Genomic DNA, 18,994 nt, shown 5'->3' with positions numbered 1-18,994 from the left:
AAATGACCAAAAGCTTGATCAAAGAAATTATTGCCTTAAAGGAGGGGAGCGATAGCGTGCAGAGGGTTTTGGGGGTGAATTCTGGAACTGCGTCCCGCTTCCTCAGTGCTTGCTATCGGCATCAAATGGAGTTGTGGAGAGCTGACGGTGGTTAAGGGACATTACCTGCAGAGCACAGTAGCAGCTGTGTAGATTATCCAAACGTGGGGCAAATATGAATTCCTTGAAAGCGCCGCCCAGAGCCTACACAAAGGAGAGCAGGGAACCGAATGAAGCACAATAAAAACAGCAGGATCAACGCCACATCCAACATCTCAAAAGGCAAAGCGCCTGTCCTTGCATCGCAAGCAACACAACACACCAACCAATCCAGTCCAGTCACTAAAAAATAATCAAAGCAACATTTCCTTGCTTTGCAATGTATTGTGGAGTAAAAAGTGGAGTTAATACTTCACCTTGATGATGTTTTCAAAGGAACGAAACATTGACGCTTTCGCTCTCACCACAGTTATTTCTGTTATTCATTCACAGGCATGTAGGCGTCAGTGGCAAGGCCAACATTTATTAGCCAACCCCTTAAGAAGGCGATGGTGAATAAATCGGAGGCAATTTCAGAGAGCGGTTAAGAATTGCTGTGGGACTGGATGGGGCAAGGATGGCAGATTGCCTTCCCCCCCCCAAGGACACCAGTGAAGCAGATGGGTTTTTAATGACAATTTGGCAGTTTCATGGTCACCATTACGAGACAAGCTTTTTTTCATCCCAGATTTATTCAAGTAATGGAATTTAATTTCTCCAGCTGCTGTGGCGGGATGTGAACTCATGTCTCTGGACACCCAGCCCCGGCTTCTGAATACTGGTCTGGTAACATGAACAGGTACTCCTATAAACAGCCGCTCAATGGTTTTATTTCAGATTTCGGGTATCTGAGACATTTTGGCCTCGTCTCAATCTCTGACCCACACCCACACACACACACCCACACACACACCCACACCCACACACACGCACACAAACCCTGAGACCATAAACCGATTCCCAAACCACAGCCCACACACTACCTGAACTGATCGAAAGGGGGGAGAGGTTTGAAACTCTCCTCTGCAGTGATAACTGATGCTAGATCAACGCTTGTTATTAAATATGTGATCATGCGATTTTGTCACCCATTGGGGTATTACGGGACAATGGCAGCTACGCGGAGTTCGGTCTCAGGTGAATAATGATTTCCAGATCCAGTGGAACGGACTTGAGGATCCGAATGGCCTCCTGTTCCTATCAATTGACATCTGTTAAACAAGATCAGATCTTATGGATAGGTTATAGGCATGATAGAACTTTCATTTATATAGCACCTTTCCCGATCTCAGGATGCCCCATAGTTCTTTACAAACTGTAAAATGTCCATTACTCATGTCATGAAGTAAACTCAGCAGCCAATGTACACACAGTGAGCACTCAAACACAGGAAGCTGACGACTAGTTCATCTGTGTATTTTTTAGGTGTTGGGCAGGAGAGCAGCGAGAACTCCGTCTGCAATTCTATGATTTTAAATTCAGGGCCACTGGTTACTGACCCACTTGCCATAGAACCATAGAATCCTTACAGTGCAGAAGAGGCCCACCGGGTCTGCACCGACCCTCCGAAAGAGCACCCTACCGATGCCCAAACCTCCCACCCGAAACCTGTAGCCCTGGGTATTGATCATGGCCAGTCCACCCAACCTCCACATCTTTGGACACTAAGGGGCAATTTAGCATGGCCAATCCACCTAACCTACACATCTTTGGACTGTGGGAGGAAACCGGAGCACCCGGAGAAAACCCACACCGACAGAGGGAGAACATGCACACCCCGCACAGACAGTCACCTGAGGCCGGAATTGAACCCGGGCCCCTGGCGCTGTAAGGCAGCAGTATGAACCACTGTGCCCCCTTGTTGCCCTGGTAGAAAAGACACTTTGCATAAAACAGCAACAAGAACACACACTGGCGTATACCCATATGTACACACAAGCAAGTTAGAAACACAAAGAAGCCATTCATCCACACTTTTGTTTGCTGCTATTTTAGACATTTAACATTTCAACTGCACATCAGGCCGACAACAACCCCTTTCCTCTGCCCCATTTCCTGAATATGCTGCCTCCTGCTGGAGTACAGTTCTGATGTGGAGATGCCGGCGTTGGACTGGGGTAAACACAGTAAGAGTTTTAACAACACCAGGTTAAAGTCCAACAGGTTTATTTGGTAGCAAATGCCATTAGCTTTCGGAGCGCTGCTCCTTCGTCAGATGGAGTGGATATCTTGACTTAACTTTGCGTGACTGGCAAGTACCCAAGCAGATATTGGCCTTTATGTCAAGATATCCACTCCATCTGACGAAGGAGCAGCGCTCCGAAAGCTAATGGCATTTGCTACCAAATAAACCTGTTGGACTTTAACCTGGTGTTGTTAAAACTCTTACTGGGAGTACAGTTCCACAGGACAATGCCTGTTCCTTGGCACCAGCCAAGTCACCCTTCCACATGTAAGGATAAGCAGTGAGGCCACTGGAGCCTGGATGGCATCACAGCGGAGCCTAATCACCTTCTTGGCCAATATCACAAGTTACCACACAGCAACCAGGAGCGGGAACACTGGTACTGCAGGTGAGGCACTAAACCCAGGCCCATCCAGCTCTGAGCGGTTGTAAAAGATTCCATTATTCCTCAACTAACATCATGAACACATGATGTGGAGTTGCCGGCGTTAGATTGGGGTGGGCACAGTAAGTAGTCTCACAACACCAGGTTAAAGTCCAACAGGTTTATTTGGTAGCACGAGCTTTCGGGGCACTGCCCCTTCATCAGGTGAGTGATGAAGGAGCAGTGCTCTGAAAGCTCGTGCTACCAAATAAACCTGATGTTGTGAGACTAGTTATCATGAACACAGATTATCTGGGTCAATACTGTCAGTGGGAGCTTGCTGTGTGTAAATCTGCTGCTGTGTTTCCCACATTGTAACAGTGACTACACTTCAAAAGCACTTCACCAAATGCTTTGGGTCCTGAAGTGATGAAAGGTGCTACATAAACAGACCTTTGAATGGACCTACCCTGCACTAAGTTGATCTTTCTCTACACCCTAGCTATGACTGTAACACTACATTCCGCACTCTTTCATTTCCTTCTCTAAGAACGGTATGCTTTGTCTGTATAGCGCGCAAGAAACAATACTTTTCACTGCATACTGATACATGTGACAATGATAAATCAAATCAAAACCAAATCTTGATTGGAATGGCACTGGTTCCACATTTGGGACTGGACTTACCAACCGAATCACACTTAACTATGGCCTCCAATTGGTACACTCCTTGGAGCCACTTCACAGAGAGAGAGAAAGAGAAAGAGACTTACTGCGGGCTGAGTGTCGGCCAGACACAGCTCAAAGTCTACAATGTTGTCCACATTCACCCCGAGCTGCGTACAAAGCAGGTTCAACAGGACAGTGTGATGTTTTTCTGACTGTGGATGAAAGCAAATCAATAAAAACTCAGTAAGAGCTAGAGGGGAAAAAAAATAAAAGTACCTTTCATCATCGTAAAAGACAAGGAAAACATTTTAGTTTTGAAGGAACACCTGCAAGGGGTGGTTGATGGCAGCAAGGGAAAAGAATTTCACCCCAACAATCTGGTCGGGACCTGAGTCATCTCACAACGGGTGGATTCAACTAAGCCCTTATCTAAATGCAGTCAGTACAGACAGCCATTCAGCCCTTCGGATCTATGCTGGCTCACTGTGGAGCAATTTGGTCACTCCCATTCTTCTACTCTGGCCCCACGAGTTTATTTCCCTCACCGGCCCATTCGATTTCCTTTCAAAATCACCACCATTGCGGACATCCAGCTCCTGATCACTCACTGTGTAAAAAAATAGTTTCTTTTAGCAAAAACTTTATATCTATGTCTCCTGATACATGTACCGTGTGCCAATGGAAACTGTTTTTCTTTGTCTTCTTCAGGCAAACTGCTCAGAATCTTGTACAATTGGCTTATCAAATCTCCCCTCAATAACAACCCGCTTCTCCAATTTAATCTTGCAGCCAAAACCTCTCAACCTTGGAACCATTCTGGTAAATCTCCACTGCACCCTCTCAAGGACCCTCACATCCTTCCTATAAATTGTGGCGACCAGAACCGGATACAATACTCTAGTTGTGGCCTCACCGGGGCTTTGTAAATGTAAAATGAGATGTTAACAAGCAGGGAAACTGTTGAATGAATCTCTGTGCTAAATCAATCTTTCACCTTTGGGACGCGGCCTTGAAACAGACATTAAAGGTTCAATATGGTCCTCCAGATACACAACCAAATGGAGTACACAGACACCAACATTTCCATGTCCTTTTCTGTTAAAATTATTAAAAGAAATCAACCTTTTTGTATTTCAAGGCTGAAAAATGATATGAAAAGCTATTTGCAGTCAGACATAGAAACATAGAAGATAGGAGCAGGAGGAGGCCATTCAGCCCTTCGAGCCTGTTCCATCATTCATCACAATCATGGCTGATCGTCCAACTCAGTAGCCTAATCCTCCTTTCTCCCCATAACCTTTGATCCCATTCGCCCCAAGTGCTGTATCCAGCCGCCTCTTGAATACATTCAATGTTTTGGCATCAACTACATCCTGTGGTAATGAATTCCACAGGCTCACCACTCTTTGGGTGAAGAAATGTCTCCTCATCTCCGTCCTAAATGATCTACCCCAGATCCTCAGACTGTGACCTCTGGTTCTGGACTCCCCCACCATCAGGAACATCCTTCCTGCATCTATCCTGTCTAGTCCTGTTAGATATTTCTAAGTCTCTATGAGGTCGTCCCTTATTCATCTGAACTCCAGTGAAAACAACCCTAACCTAGTCAATCTCTTCGCATACACAAGTCCTGCCATCCCCAGAATCAGCCTGGTAAACCTTTGCTGCACTCCCTCGAGAGCAAGAACATCCTTCCTCAGAAAAGGAGACCAAAACTGCACACAATATTCTAGGTGTGGCCTCACCAAGGCCTTGTATAATTCCAACAACACATCCCTGCTCCTGTACTCGAAACCTCGCGCAATGAAGGCCAACATACCATTTTCCTTCTTTATCGCCTGCTGCACCTGCGTGCTTACCTTCAGCAACTGGTGTACAAGGACACCCAAGTTCCGCTGCACACCCCCCTCTCCCATATTACCAAAGCATCCATATTATCAACAGAATTCAGTAAAGACTGTAGCAGTCCCTGAGACAAAGGTTTGTCTGGAAGGTGACCTTCCTCGCAGCTCTAATCTCTCTTGCCAATGCTTATTCAATCAACAGTCTTCCTCGCATTCTTCTGAATATTCTGTTCTGTACATTCTTTTCCCCGTTGTCTCTGAATATTTTATTCTGTACACTCTTCCTCTCTTGTTTGTGAATATTCTGTCCACACATTCTTCCTAAGAACTCAGGAACATTGCAAATAGGACTAGGCCATTCGGCCCCTCATGGCTGATCTGCTACCTCAATGCCATTTTCCAGCACTAGCCCCATATCGTTTGATGTTTAAGATCTAGGGATTTAACGATCTCCTCCTTTGTCTTGCTCCCTCCTCCTGGAGGGAGTCAGTAGTCACGTCAGTGTTTCCTGCACGATTGTCCCCTCGGCTTCATCTGCCTCATTTCTCCACTCCTTTTACAATCTATTTCCTTTCCCAACTTCTCCGGATCTCTTCTGGCAAAAACCACAGGCTTGATCAATACACAGCGAATGGCACCAGGTTGCAGGAACAGAGGGACCCTGAACCTTCATGGGCACAGATCTTTGAAGGTGGCAGGATATCTTGAGAGTAGTTAGCAAAGCATTTGGGATCTTGGGCTTCGTAAGTATATTGAGGTACTGAGTATAAAAGCAGGGAAGTTATGCTGAACCTAATACAGCTTTGCTCGTGCCACAGTTAGAGGTTTGTGTTCAGTTCTTGGCATCACAATTCAGCAATAATGCGAGAGTTAAAGTCAAGTGTATTTTATTAGTCACAAGTAAGGCTCACATTAACACTGCAATGAAGTTACTGTGAAATTCCCCACACTCCAGTCGCCTGTTCGGGTACACTGAGGGAGAATTTAGCACGGCCAATGCACCTAACCAGCACGTCTTTCAGACTGTGGGAGGAAACTGGAGCACCCGGAGGAAGCCCACGCAGACACGGGGAGAATGTCTGTGCGGAGTCTGCGCAGTCACCCAAGTCGGGAATCGAACCTGGGTCCCTGGCACTGTGAGGCAGCGGTGCTAACCACAGTGCTGCCCATGCCATGCAGAGGAGGTTTACCAGAATGATTCTGGGGATGAGCAATTTTAGCTGCAAGGATAAGGTGGAGAAGCTGGGGTTGCAGCAAAGGAGATTTAGGGGAGAGTTGATAGCAGTATGTAAGATTGTGACAGAGTTAAATATGTCAGACAAAGAAAAGCTGTTCCCATTCGCTGATGGCACAAGGACTGGGGGACATAGATTTAGAGATACAGGGGAAATACGAGGAAAAACATTGATACTCAGCGAGTGATAACGATCTGGAACCTGCAGCTTACGACGGTGGTGGAAGAGAAGATGATGAATAGTTTCATAAGGGAATTGGATGGAAATTGAAGGAAATAAACTGGCAGGACTATGGGGATAGAGTGAGGGAATGGGAGTGACGGGATTATTCTACAGAGACAGTTGTGCATTTCAAGAATGTTCTATTTCAAACTTCCGACACACGCAGTTTCTCTTCTCTCATCTAACCACTGCTTCTTGGTTACGTGTTATTCTGCACGATTTTTCATGGCCCTTCAACGATAAACCTATTTCACAATGAAAGTGCAACATTATTACACTGGTGCCCAAGGGGCGAATTTGCTTTTGAAACAATAGCAGACAGGTTGATTTACCATCTGACTCGCGTCGCAGGCATTTCCAGTCGATTTCACTCCCAGTTCTAGTTGATCCTGCACAGCTGTAGCTATGATCGGAATCCTTGAAAGATACGTACAGTTAGCATTCAGCATAGCCACCAATGGGATTTCAGAAAAATTCCAAAACACAGACTTGCAGACTGCGGGTGTAATTGGCAAACAAAGTTTGATATAGATATCTGCCGGATAATAGATTTTCAGAGAAAGAATGAGGAGGTCACATAGACCTTGGAAAGTAAGTGTCTAAATGGGGTAGAGGAATTGGCAGTGGGGGGAGGGAGCGGGGTGGGGGGGAGGGGGATACGGTACAGATGCACAAGTTATTACAGGTGGTGATGCAGGTTAATAATGTCATTTACAAGCAAAGCACTAGGATCCATATCTAGAGGTGGAGAATTGAAATGCAGAGAAGTTACGCTAAACTCATGTCTAACCTTGGTTAAAACACACTTGAATTTGTGTGCCCAGTTCTGGTCCTCTTATTAAAAAAAAAGATAGAAAGGCATCCTACCGAAGGTGCCAAGAAAAATGGCAGCAATGATAGCGGAACTGAGAAGTTTTGTCTAACGGGAAAGGTTGAACAGGTTTGAGCTCTCGCTCTGGAAAAGAGACGACTGAAGGGTGGCCTGATAGAGGTATTTAAAATGATGAAAAGGGTTTGATAAGAATATTGTTTCCACTTGCGAGGAAAAGTCCAAAACGAGGGACCATGTACATTAAGTCAAGAAGTAATTCAGGAGAAGCATCTTCACTCAGAGAGAATGGTAAGAATGTGGAACTCCCTGCCACAGGGACTAATTGAGGTGAATAGTGTAGAAACGTTTAAGGGGAAGCTAGGAGGGAGGAAGGAATAGGATGCACTGATCAGATGATTAAATGAAGAGACATGCACGGGTGTAGATGGACTTGCACAGACCTATGAATTGTGTCTGTGATGCAACAACAGCGTTGTCAAGTCTGGTGTAGAAGAGAGAGCGAGAGAGCGTGAGGGGGACCCCAACAGCAATGACCAGGTAAAAATAGAAAACGCTGGAAATGCTCAGCAGATCAGGCAGCGTCGGTGGTCAGAGAAGCAGGGTCAGTGTTTCAGATTGGTGACAATTCAGGAGGTATTTGCTGAAAGTTCTGATGAAAGGATATCAACCCGAGATATGAACTCTGTTTCTCCCTCCACAGACGCTGCCTGACTTGCTGAGTGCTCCTATCAGTATTTCTCTTTTCTTAGTGATACAGGTTGAGGGATAAACATTGGCCAGGATACCGGGAGAACTCCACTGCCCTTCTTTGAAATAGCTGGAAGAGCATAATAGAAGCAGGGGTAGGCCATTCAGCCCCTCGAACCTGCCCCGACAGTCAACAAGATCAGGGCCGATCTGACTGCGCCCTTCACTCCACTTTACTGCCCGCCTCCCATAACCCTCGACTCCCTTCTCAATCAAAAATCCTTCCAACTCAGCCTTGAACAAATTCAACACCCAACCTCCACTGATCTCTGCGGAAGAGAATTTCAAGCACTTAATGACCCTCTGAGAGAAGAAATTCCTCCCCATCTTAAATGGGGCTGCTGGTTCTAGATTCCAACCAGCCAGCGTCATCCTCCACCCACCCCTCCTCCGAGGGTAAACACCCTCTCAGCACCGACTCTGACCCCTCGCCTGCAGTGACTGTGGGAGTTATTACTTCCCCATACATGAGCACAAGGGAGCCAACCTTTTCATCTGAAAGTTTAGTGGGTGTATAGAATAGAAGCAGCGAGCCCTCGGCGCTGCAGTGAAGCCTTGGCTCAGGTTGAACGTCCAAGTCTCCAAAGTGCAACTTGTACCAGCGGTTCCCAGTAGGAATGTAACTTTTATTATTCTTTCACGGGATGTGGGCGACGCTGGCTGGGCCAGCATTTGTTGCCCATCCCATTTGAGAGTCAACCACATTGCTGTGGCTCTGGAGTCACATATAGGCCAGAACAGGTAAGGATGGCAGATTCCCTTCCCTAAAAGGACATTAGTGAACCAGATGGGTTTTCCCGACAATCGGCAATGGTTTCATGGTCATCAGTAGATTCTTAATTCCAGATTTTAACAGAATTCAAATTTCACCATCTGCTGTGGTGGGATTGGAACCCAGGTCCCCAAAGCATTACCCTGGGTGTCTGGATCGCTAATCCAGCGACAATGCTACTGCGCCACTATGCCACTGTCAGTTGAGGCGAGGGGAGGAAGAGTCACTCAGCGCATTACAAAGGCCGCCAACCGCGCCAGCGTACAGGTGAGTCTCCTTGTTGGGTCCAAAGTTGTCGTTCATCTCTCTCTGCAGGTGGATGGCCAGGTGAGGGATACGAAGGACTGGGTCAACCACGTTGATCAGACGATGCTCTAGTTTGTCTCCGTTCTAGAAGCAGAAGAGAAGCAGAGATCTAAATTGCCAGAGTAAAAATTGCCGCATCAAATTGTACGCACCTGAATGACATTGCAATGGCTGCACTGAAGATAGAGAAGGAACTGGAAGAACAACAACCTGCATTCACATCACGTCTTTAACCTACTGAAGTGGCATAAGGTGCTTCACAGAGTTTGACTCCTTGCCAACAGAAGGAGGTAGTGGGACAAGTGACCAAAAGGTTGGTCAATGGGGTGGGTTTTAAGGAGTATGAGGTGGAGGGGTTTAGGATGGGAATTCCGGACTTTAGGGCCTTGGCAGTAGAAGATATATCCACCACTGATGGAGCAATGGAAAGTGGGAATGTGTAAGATGCCAGAAGTGGAGGAGTACAGAGATCCTGGAGGGTTGTAGGGCCGGAGGATTTTACTTAGAGGGGGAGAAAGGTTATGGATGTTTTTGAAAACAAGGATGAGAATTTGAAAGTTGTGATGTTGCCGGAACTAGGAGCCAGTGCAGCCAACGAACCGAACTTACCTTTACCAGAACCCTGCCAGCCACTGTGAGGTCACGGTCGAACCAGGTGTTCCAGATTCCACCACCGTAACACTCCACCCCAACCTGCAGGTAACCCACCTGCGTCTTCTTTGACCTGAGCTTCACCTGGTAACAGAAAGAAATTCAACACAATAATAATACAAAGAATGAATGAATCATAGAACGCCTACAGTGCAGAAGGAGGCCATTCAGCCCATTCGAGTCTGCACCAACCACAATCCCACCCAGGCCCTATTCACGTAAGCCCACGTATTTACCCTGCTAATCCCCTGCATTAGGGGCAATTTAGCATGGCCAATCAACCTAACCAGCACATCTTTGGACTGTGGGAGGAAACCGGAGCACCCGGAGGAAACCCACGCAGACACGGGGAGAACGTGCAGACTCTGCACAGACAGTGACACGAGGCTAGAATTGAACCCGGGTCCCTGGCGCTGTGAGGCAGCAATGCTAACTACTGTGCCACCGTGCCGCCCCAATGCTCCCAAACCCATCCACCAGTGCACCGGGTAGACTGCAGCGGTTCAGGAATGCAGCCCACCACCACCTCCTCAAGGGCAATTAGGGATGGGCTTGCCAGTAAAGCCCACATCCTGTGAACAAACATAAAAGTAAATACCCACGCACGTACACTGGGCAGAAATTAGAATCAAATGTGACACCAAGTTTACAATCATCTTGGCTTAATCTCTGAAAGAGCCATATGGACTCAAAACTTTAACCCTGTTTCTCTCTCTCCAGATGCTGCCAGACTTGCTGAGTTTTCTACCATCTTTTGTTTATGATTTCAGTTTTCCAGCATCTACAGGATTTTACTTTTATAAAATTGGTTACGAAGAGATCAGCCATGATCTCATAAAATGACAGAGCAAGTTGGAGGGGCTGAATGGCCAACTCTTAGCTGTTTGTTTGAATGTCCCCATGCCTGTTGTCAGGGAGAGGGATTAAGGTAGGGAATGGAATTTGGAGCAGGGATTGAAAAGGGTGGCTTCAGTCTTTCCAATATTTAACTGGAGGAAATGTCTGCTCATCCAGTACTGAGTGTCGGACGAGTAGTCTGATAATTCAGCACCAGTGAAGGAGCCCAGAGAGGTGATGGTGAACTGGGTGTTGCCAGTGTGCAGTCTACCCGGTGTGTAAACCAACGCTGTGGCTCATGTGGCCAAGAGAAAGCCTGTAAAAATAGGAGGGGGGGGGGCAAGGATAGATCCTTGGAGAACACTAAAGGAAAAAAAGCCATTGTAAGTGATTCTCTGGTTGTGATGGAATACTTAAGAATGGAAGCAATGCAAGTGGTGTTAAAATCTGTTGGTTTTAAGGGATCAGACCTCTAAGGTTGGGGTAAGTTTGCATCTCGCAGGCGGCATTCAGGAAACCTTCCACACTATCCAAGCCTCATCACACCTGACCCAGGAGTAGTCAACACCAACACTGGTTGCAAAAAGTGGAATGAATTATTCCATTCCCATCACTGATATCCCCCACTGTGATAAACTCAAAACCACAAGAGGGGAAAGGAAAATGTAGAAAGAGGAAACAGAGTGAAGGGGAAAACGAAGAGAAAGAAGGAAATTAAAGAAACCTTTGCTTCCAACAATTATAGAATAGTGCAGCGAAGAGAAGGCCATTTGACCCATGCAGACTCTTTGAAAGAGCTAGCCACGTTCCTGTTCCTTCCACATTCGGTGTGTGAATTTTTTCCTAAACAAATCGCTCAGTGGTACAGAACTGGAATAATAACTGGAAACACAAATCTTTTCATCTATAACTCATCATCACAAACACAAGAATACCAAATTTCAAACAAAAGCAACAATTTCTACTACAGGAGAAAAGGCTGACTGGTTGGTAGGTTGACTCTGATTGGACAAGGAGCTGCCATGGAGAAAGAATTACAGGCTCCCCAAACTCCCAGGTAAGCTGCAAGCTTTAAAAACTCGAGCGCGTCGGGTGGCTCATTTACACTTACATTTGTAGGCAACAACCCATCCTCTGCAAACAAAAGGAATGTGTTCAGGCCTTCTTCTTGGAAGTTAGCATCCTTTTCTCCAGTAGTATAAACTGTTGGGTTTGTTTGAAATTTGACACTGGTCCTGATGAGTGCAAGGCCAAGTGAAGCTGAGACCACAGTCAGATCAGTTATTATCAGACTACTTATCCAACACATCCTTCCTTAGATCCTGTTGAATGGCAGGGCAAGCTCGAAGGGCTAAATGGTCTACTCCTGCTTTCAAGTCCGATTTTCAGCAACTTTTTTTTTCCTTTCAATTCCCTTTCTTACCCCCAATTGTGTGAGACTGATGTGTTAGGGAGTACTCAAAACATAAGACCATAAGACATAGGAGCAGAATTAGGCCACTCGGTCCATCGAGTCTGCTCCGCTATTCAATCATGGCTGTTTGTTTTCTCATTCCCATTCTCCTGCCTTTTCCCCATAACCCCTGATCCCCTTATTAATCAAGAACCTATCTATCTCTGTCTTAAAGACACTCAATGACCTGGCCTCCACAGCCTTCTGTGGCAGAGTTCCACAGATTCACACACTCTCTGGCTGAAGAAATTCCTCATCTCTGTTTTAAAGGATCATCCCTTTAGCCGGAGGTTGTGCCCTCTGGATCTAGTTTTTCCTACTAGTGGAAACATCCTCTCCATGTCCATTCTATCCAGGCCTCGTATCCTGTAAGTTTCAATAAGATCCCCCCTCATACTTCTAAACTCCAACGAGTATAGACCCAGAGTCCTCAACCGTTCCTCATATGACAAGCTCTTCATTCCAGGGATCATTCTTGTGAACCTCCTCTGGACCTTTTCCAAGGCCAGCACATCTTTCTGTAGATATGGGGCTCAAAACTGCTCACAATACTCCAAATGGGGTCTGACCTGAGCCTTAAACAGCCTCAGAGATACATCCCTGCTCTTGTATTCTGGCCCTCTCACCATGAATGCTAACATTGCATTTGCCTTCCTAACTGCCGACTGAACCTGCACATTAACCTTAAGAGAATCTTGAACAATGACTCCCAAGTTCCTTTGTGCTTCTGATTTCCTAAGCATTTTCCCCATTTAGAAAATAGTCTATGTCTCCATTCCTCCTTCCAAAGTGCATAACCTCACACTTTTCCACATTGTATTCCATCTGCCACTTCTTTGCCCACTCTCCTAACCTGTCCAAGTCCTTCTGCAGCCCTCCTGCTTCCTCAATACTACCTGTCCCTCTACATATCTTTGTATCATCTGCAAACTTAGCAACAGTGCCTTCAGTTCCTTCTTCCAAATCGTTAATGTATATTGTGAAAAGTTGTGGTCCCAGCACCGACCCCTGAGGCACACCACTAGTCACCGGCTGCCATCCTGAGAAAGACCCCTTTATCCCCACTCTCTGCCTTCTGCCAGTCAACCAATCCTCTATCCATGCCAGGATCTTACCCTTAACACCATGGGCACTTATTTAACAGTCTCCTGTGTGGCACCTTGTCGAAGGCCTTCTGGAAATCTCAATAAATCACATCCACTGGCTCTCCTTGATCTAACTTCCTTGTTACCTCCTCAAAGAACTCTAACAGATTTGTCAGACTTGACCTCCCCTTGACGAAGCCGTGCTGACTCAGTCCTATTTTATCATGCACTTCCAAGGACTCCGCAATCTCATCTTTAATAATGGACTCTAAAATCTTGCCAACATGAAACAACAACCAGCTCGCTTCTGATTGTGGAATCTCAGCACCCATTCTCCAGCTACACCCTTGCCCCAAATTGTCAGATGTGAGAAAATGCCTTGTATGAGATGTCGCCTTGTTACAGCGCCCATTGGCACCAATCTCTCCCTGTCAGAGATCAGCAGAGTTCACGGAACAGGGTGAATGAAATTTGCTGTTGATTTGATTTATTATTGTTGCATGTATTAGTATACAGTGAAGAGTATTGTTTCTCTCGCTATACAAAGCATACTGTTCATAGAGAAGGAAAGGAGAGTGCAGAATGTAGTGTTACAGTTATAGCTAGGGTATAGAGAAAGATCAACTTAATATGAGGTAGGTCCATTCAAACGTTTGACGGCAGCAGGGAAGAAGCTGTTCTTGAGTCGGTTGTACTCAACCTCTTTCTTGTCCCTATGGTATTCACCTACCCTCCATAGAACCATAGAACATTACAGCACAGAAACATGCCTTTTGGCCCTTCTTGCCTGTGCCGAACCATTTTTGTGCCTCGTCCCATTGACCTGCACCTGGACCATATCCCTCCACACCCTCTCATCCATGTACCTGCCCAAGTTTTTCTTAAATGTTAAAAGTGAGCCCTCCTGGCAGAACCGGACCACAGTGGTTGATATTCCAGACTCACCCGCAGGCAGGGACTGTCCGTATGAGCTCCAATCATGCTGAATCCATTCCCTGGTTTGTACTTGCCTCCCACTGCAAAGGCAATTATTGTGGAGTAGTTCCTGGTCATGTAATACTGTTGAAAGCAAAGGGAATTACACATGGCTCAGTCAACAATCAGCAGATTGTGCCCGACACACATTCTTTGATTTGACTACTCTGCGTAGGCCTCAGCTGGAGCATTGTGCCCAATTCTGGGCATGGCACTTTAGGAAGGATATCAAGGTCATGGTTAGGATAAGGGGAGATTGACTATGGGCGGCACGGTGGCACAGTGGTTAGCACTGCTGCTTCACAGCGCCAGGGACCCGGGTTCAAATCCTGGCTTGGGTCACTGTCTGTGTGGAGTTTGCACGTTCTCCTCGTGTCTGCGTGGGTTTCCTCCGGGTGTTCCGGTTTCCTCCCACATTCTGAAAGATGTGCTGGTTAGGGTGCATTGACCCGAACAGGCGCCGGAGTGTGGCGACTAGGGGAATTTCACAGTAACTTCATTGCAGTGTTACTTGTGACTAATAAGTAAACTTTACTTTACTTTCAGTTATGTGAAGAGACTGGAGAAATTGGGATTATTCTCCTTCGGCAGCACGGTGACAGTGGTTAGCGCTGCTGCCTCACAGCAGCCAGGGACCAGAGTTCGATTCCCGGCTTGAGTCACTGTCTGTGCGGAGTTTGCACATTCTCCCCGTGTCTGTGTGGGTTTCCTCCGGGTGCTCCGGTTTCCTCCCACAGTCTGAAAGACGTGCTGGTTAGGGTGCAGTGGCCATGCTAAATTCTCCCTCAGTGTACCCGAACAGGCGCTGGAGTGTGGCGACAAGGGGATTTTCACATTGCAATGTTTATGTAAACCTGCTTGTGACACTAATAATGAACTTAAAAAGGTTCTGGGAGAATTAAGAGAGGGTGTACGAAATCATGAATGCTGGATGGTGTCGAGCTTCCGGGGTGTTGTTCGAGCTGCATTATCCAGACAAGTGGCGTGTATACTATCACACTCCTGTGTGGCCTCATAGTGCCAGAGAACTTTAATTGTGAAAGCACTGTGATCTCCAAGTTGTAAGACTAATATTCTAACTGTTTTTAGTGGAAACCTCCGAGCGAATGACTACCTCTGCTTCTCAGTCCATGCTCCCCCCACTGCCCCTCACCTTGCTGGCGGGTTTCAGGTCCCAGTGGTCGATCTCCTTCAGTTCCTGGAAGCCGGCGCAACAAAGTCGCCTTTTGCACTCTTCAACAACTGCAACAAGAAAGTGCAAACTGGTTACCCACCAATAATCAGGTTGTTTCATAAAAATAAACACTACCCAGTGATGAAGGGTCACCCAGACTCGAAACGTTGGCTCTATTCTCTCTCCACGATGCTGTCAGACCTGCTGAGTTTCTCCAGCATTTTCTGCTTTTGTTTCAGATTCCTGCGTCTGCAGTATTTTGCCTTTATCTATCCAGTGTGATATGTACTTAATCATTCAGACCAGCAAGATCTCCGATCCAGAAACGCTGGGACATTAGAAACAAAAGGAGGCCATCTGGCCCCTCAAGGTTCTCTCATTCAGTGAGATGATGGTTAATCTGCACCTCAGACCCATCTACTCTTCTTTAAACCACATTGCTTCAAGAATCAATTGTCCCCAGCACCCATGGCGTTTTTGGGTGAGAGTTAAAGACATCCACTCCTAATTATCTGACACAGTCTTTCCTCGCCTCACTACTGAATGGCCTGGCTCTGATTTTACGATTATAGAAGCTTTTTCTTAATTCCCCCACCAGGGCAAGCAGTTTCTCCATGTATATTTCATATGGTGGCGCAGTGGTTAGCACTGCTGCCTCACAGCGCCAGGGAGCCGGGTTCAATTCCCAGCTTGGGTCACTGTATGGAATATCCACGTTCTCCCCGTGTCTGCGTGGGTTTCCTCCGGGTGCTCCGGTTTCCTCCCACAGTCTGAAAGACATGATGTGGAGTTGCCGGCGTTGGACTGGGGTGGGCACAATAAGTAGTCTCGCAACACCAGGTTAAAGTCCAACAGGTTTATTTGGTAGCATAAGCTTTTGGAACGTTTGGGGCAATGCTCCGAAAACTCATGCTACCAAATAAACCTGTTGGGACTTTAACCTGGTGTTGTGAGACTGCTTACCGAGTCTGAAAGACGTGCTGGTTAGGTGCATTGGCCGTGCTAAATTCTCTCAGTCTACCTGAACAGGTGCCAGAATGTGCCGACTCGGGGATTTTTCAGAGTAACTTCATTGCCGTGTAAAGGTAAGCCTATTTCTGACACTAATGAATACATTTTAAACTAGAAAGGTATTGCTGGAATTCACATTTCACTCTTTGTACTCATGAAACACTTGCTTCTCGCCTAGCAACATTTTGGTTTAAAAATTCTCACCCTCTGTCAAACGCTCAGATCTTTTCCACGAGCCTTGGACAGCGTTGGTAAGAGTCATTGCCCACCTCTACGTGAGCCGAGGGCAACAAGAGTGAGCCGTGTAATCATGGACGTGGAAGCGCATGCAAATGTCAGATCCACCGTTCAGGACACGAGTTGATATTAGTGTTTTTTCCCCCCCCCCCGCAGTGAGTGCTGTCTGGTCCCAAGCAGGATGTCAGCGGATTTATTGAATTTTAAATTCATCATTTGCCATGGTGAGATTTTTTAACTCCCTGTCTCAGGGTTCCTAATCCAGTACCACAATCACCTGTTTTGTTTTATTCTTTAAAGAGATGTGGGCATCACTGGCTGGGCCAGCATTTATTGCCCATCCCTAACTGCCCTTGAGAAGGTGGTGGTGAGCTGCCTTCCTGAACCGCTGCAGTCCACGTGGGGTAGGTACAAGGATATGAAGCAAAGATGAGAATTTTAAAACTGGAGGCGTTATCTGATTGAATCGTAGAATCCTATAGTGCAGAAGGAGGCCACTTGGCCCATCGATTCTGCACTGACCACAATCCCACCCAGGCTCTATTCCCACAAACCCACATATTTACCCTGCTAATCCCCCAACACTAAAGTCAATTTAGCATGGCCAATCAACCTAACCCGCACATGTTCGGACTGTGGGAGGAAACCGGAGCACCCGGAGGAGACCCACACAGACAGGAGGGGGGGGGGGGGGTTAACAAGCACTGAGACGATGGGTGAAGGGAGTTTGGTGTGAGCTAGGATGCTGGCAGAGTTACAGTCAGAATGGTACAGCCCTGAAGGAGGTTATTCAGCCCCGAGTCTGTGCTTGCCCTTTTGAAGAGCAAACCAGAGTCCCGCTTCACTGTTCTTTCCTCGTGTTCTGCAATTATTTTTCCTTCAAGTATTTATCCAATTACCTTTTAAAAGTTACTCCTGAGTCTGTATCCACCGCCCTATCTGGCAGTGCGTTCCAAATCCTAACCGCAAGTCATGTAAAAATAGATTTCCCGCATGCCGCCTCTGGGTGCTTTGTTTGATCACCTCAGGGATGAAGGTGGGAGGTGTGGGATGGGAGACGTGCTGGATAAACGAGGCCAACACAGGATTCTCGGCTCTGGGAAAGCTGCAGCACCACATGGAAATTATGCTGAATGTAACTCAAGAGTTTTGTGCTGAGCACTGTGCAAATCAACTGTTATCACAGGATTCAACCTTGTAGGGTGTACTTTATACCTCTCATTTTATGGTTACAGTCATAAATTAGATGGCCTTAGCACGGTGTCAGAAGGCTGTGCGTTCAGGTCTCAATGCTGAGCCTTGAGCATTCGCTGTAAACCGATGTTCCCAATGACAGGACTGGGGGTGATGCGCAGTTTGACAAGGGCAGCAGATCACAGAATCTTTACTGTGCAGAAGGAGGCCATTCGGTCCAACGAGTCTGGCTCTTCCAAAGGGCGTTCGACCAAGTCCCACTCCCCTGCCTCAGCCCCGTTACCTCTTTTCTGATAGCAATCCAATTCTCATACAAACACCTCGATCGAACCTGTCCCCAACATCCTCTCAGGGAAGTTCGTTCCAGACTCCAACCGCCCTCTGAATGAAGATATTTCCTCGCATCACTTCTACTCCTTTTGCCCATTATTTTGATTCTGTGCTCCCTAGTTCTTGATATACGACTGAGTGGGAACAGTTTCTCAGTATTTACCCTGTCCACACCCCTCGGGATCTTGAAGGGGCAGAACGGTGGCACCGTGGTTAGCACTGCTGCATCTCAGTGCCAGGAACCCGGGTTCAACTCCCGGCTTGGGTCTGTGTGGAGTTTGCACATTCTCCCATTTGCGTGGGTTTCCTGCCACAGTCCGAAAGACGTGCTGTTTAGGTACATTGGCTAATCTAAAGCCTACTTGTGACACTAATAAATAAACTTTAGGTGCACTGCTCATTTGGATCGCCAGCACAGACACAATGGGTCAAATGGCCTCCTGCGCTGTAAGATTTCAGCAATTTGGCCTGTAAAATGTACAGAGTGGATGAGGAACATGATCCTCTTTCTAAAACTGAATCACCCACTGATACGGCACAGCTTCCCATGCAATGGGGCGGCACAGTAGCATAGTGGTTAGCACAGCTGCTTCACAGCTCCAGGGACCTGGGTTCGATTCCCGGCTTGGGTCACTGTCTGTGTGGAGTTTGCACATTCTCCTCATGTCTGCGTGGGTTTCCTCCGGGTGCTCCGGTTTCCTCCCACAGTCCAAAGATGTGCGGGTTAGGTTGATTGGCCATGCTAAAATTGCCCCTTAGTGTCCTGGGATGCGTAGATTAGAGGGATTAGCGG

At 46.8% G+C, this 18,994-nt stretch overlaps 1 protein-coding gene across 3 annotated transcripts in view; it reads right to left on the bottom strand.

Annotated features, from left to right (window-relative positions):
- dnpep (aspartyl aminopeptidase) overlaps positions 1–18,994 on the bottom strand; it is a 58,776-nt gene that overhangs the window by 27,571 nt on the left and 12,211 nt on the right. For all 3 annotated transcript variants that reach the window (XR_013499484.1, XM_078227810.1, XM_078227811.1), the window contains exons 3-9: positions 15,409–15,497; positions 14,226–14,339; positions 9,864–9,989; positions 9,214–9,338; positions 6,930–7,014; positions 3,401–3,508; positions 166–243 (exon numbers count right to left, since the gene is read on the bottom strand). Coding sequence is in view for 2 of the 3 variants with exons in the window: in XM_078227810.1 (XP_078083936.1) it covers positions 166–243; positions 3,401–3,508; positions 6,930–7,014; positions 9,214–9,338; positions 9,864–9,989; positions 14,226–14,339; positions 15,409–15,497 (725 nt within the window). In the remaining variant the exon portion in view is untranslated. The remainder of the gene's footprint in view (positions 1–165; positions 244–3,400; positions 3,509–6,929; positions 7,015–9,213; positions 9,339–9,863; positions 9,990–14,225; positions 14,340–15,408; positions 15,498–18,994) is intronic.

This window comes from Mustelus asterias, chromosome 14 (genome assembly GCF_964213995.1).
Source record: "Mustelus asterias chromosome 14, sMusAst1.hap1.1, whole genome shotgun sequence".
In the NCBI taxonomy this organism is placed as follows: Eukaryota; Metazoa; Chordata; class Chondrichthyes; order Carcharhiniformes; family Triakidae; genus Mustelus; species Mustelus asterias.
This window is presented reverse-complemented; position numbering and strand designations above follow the sequence as displayed.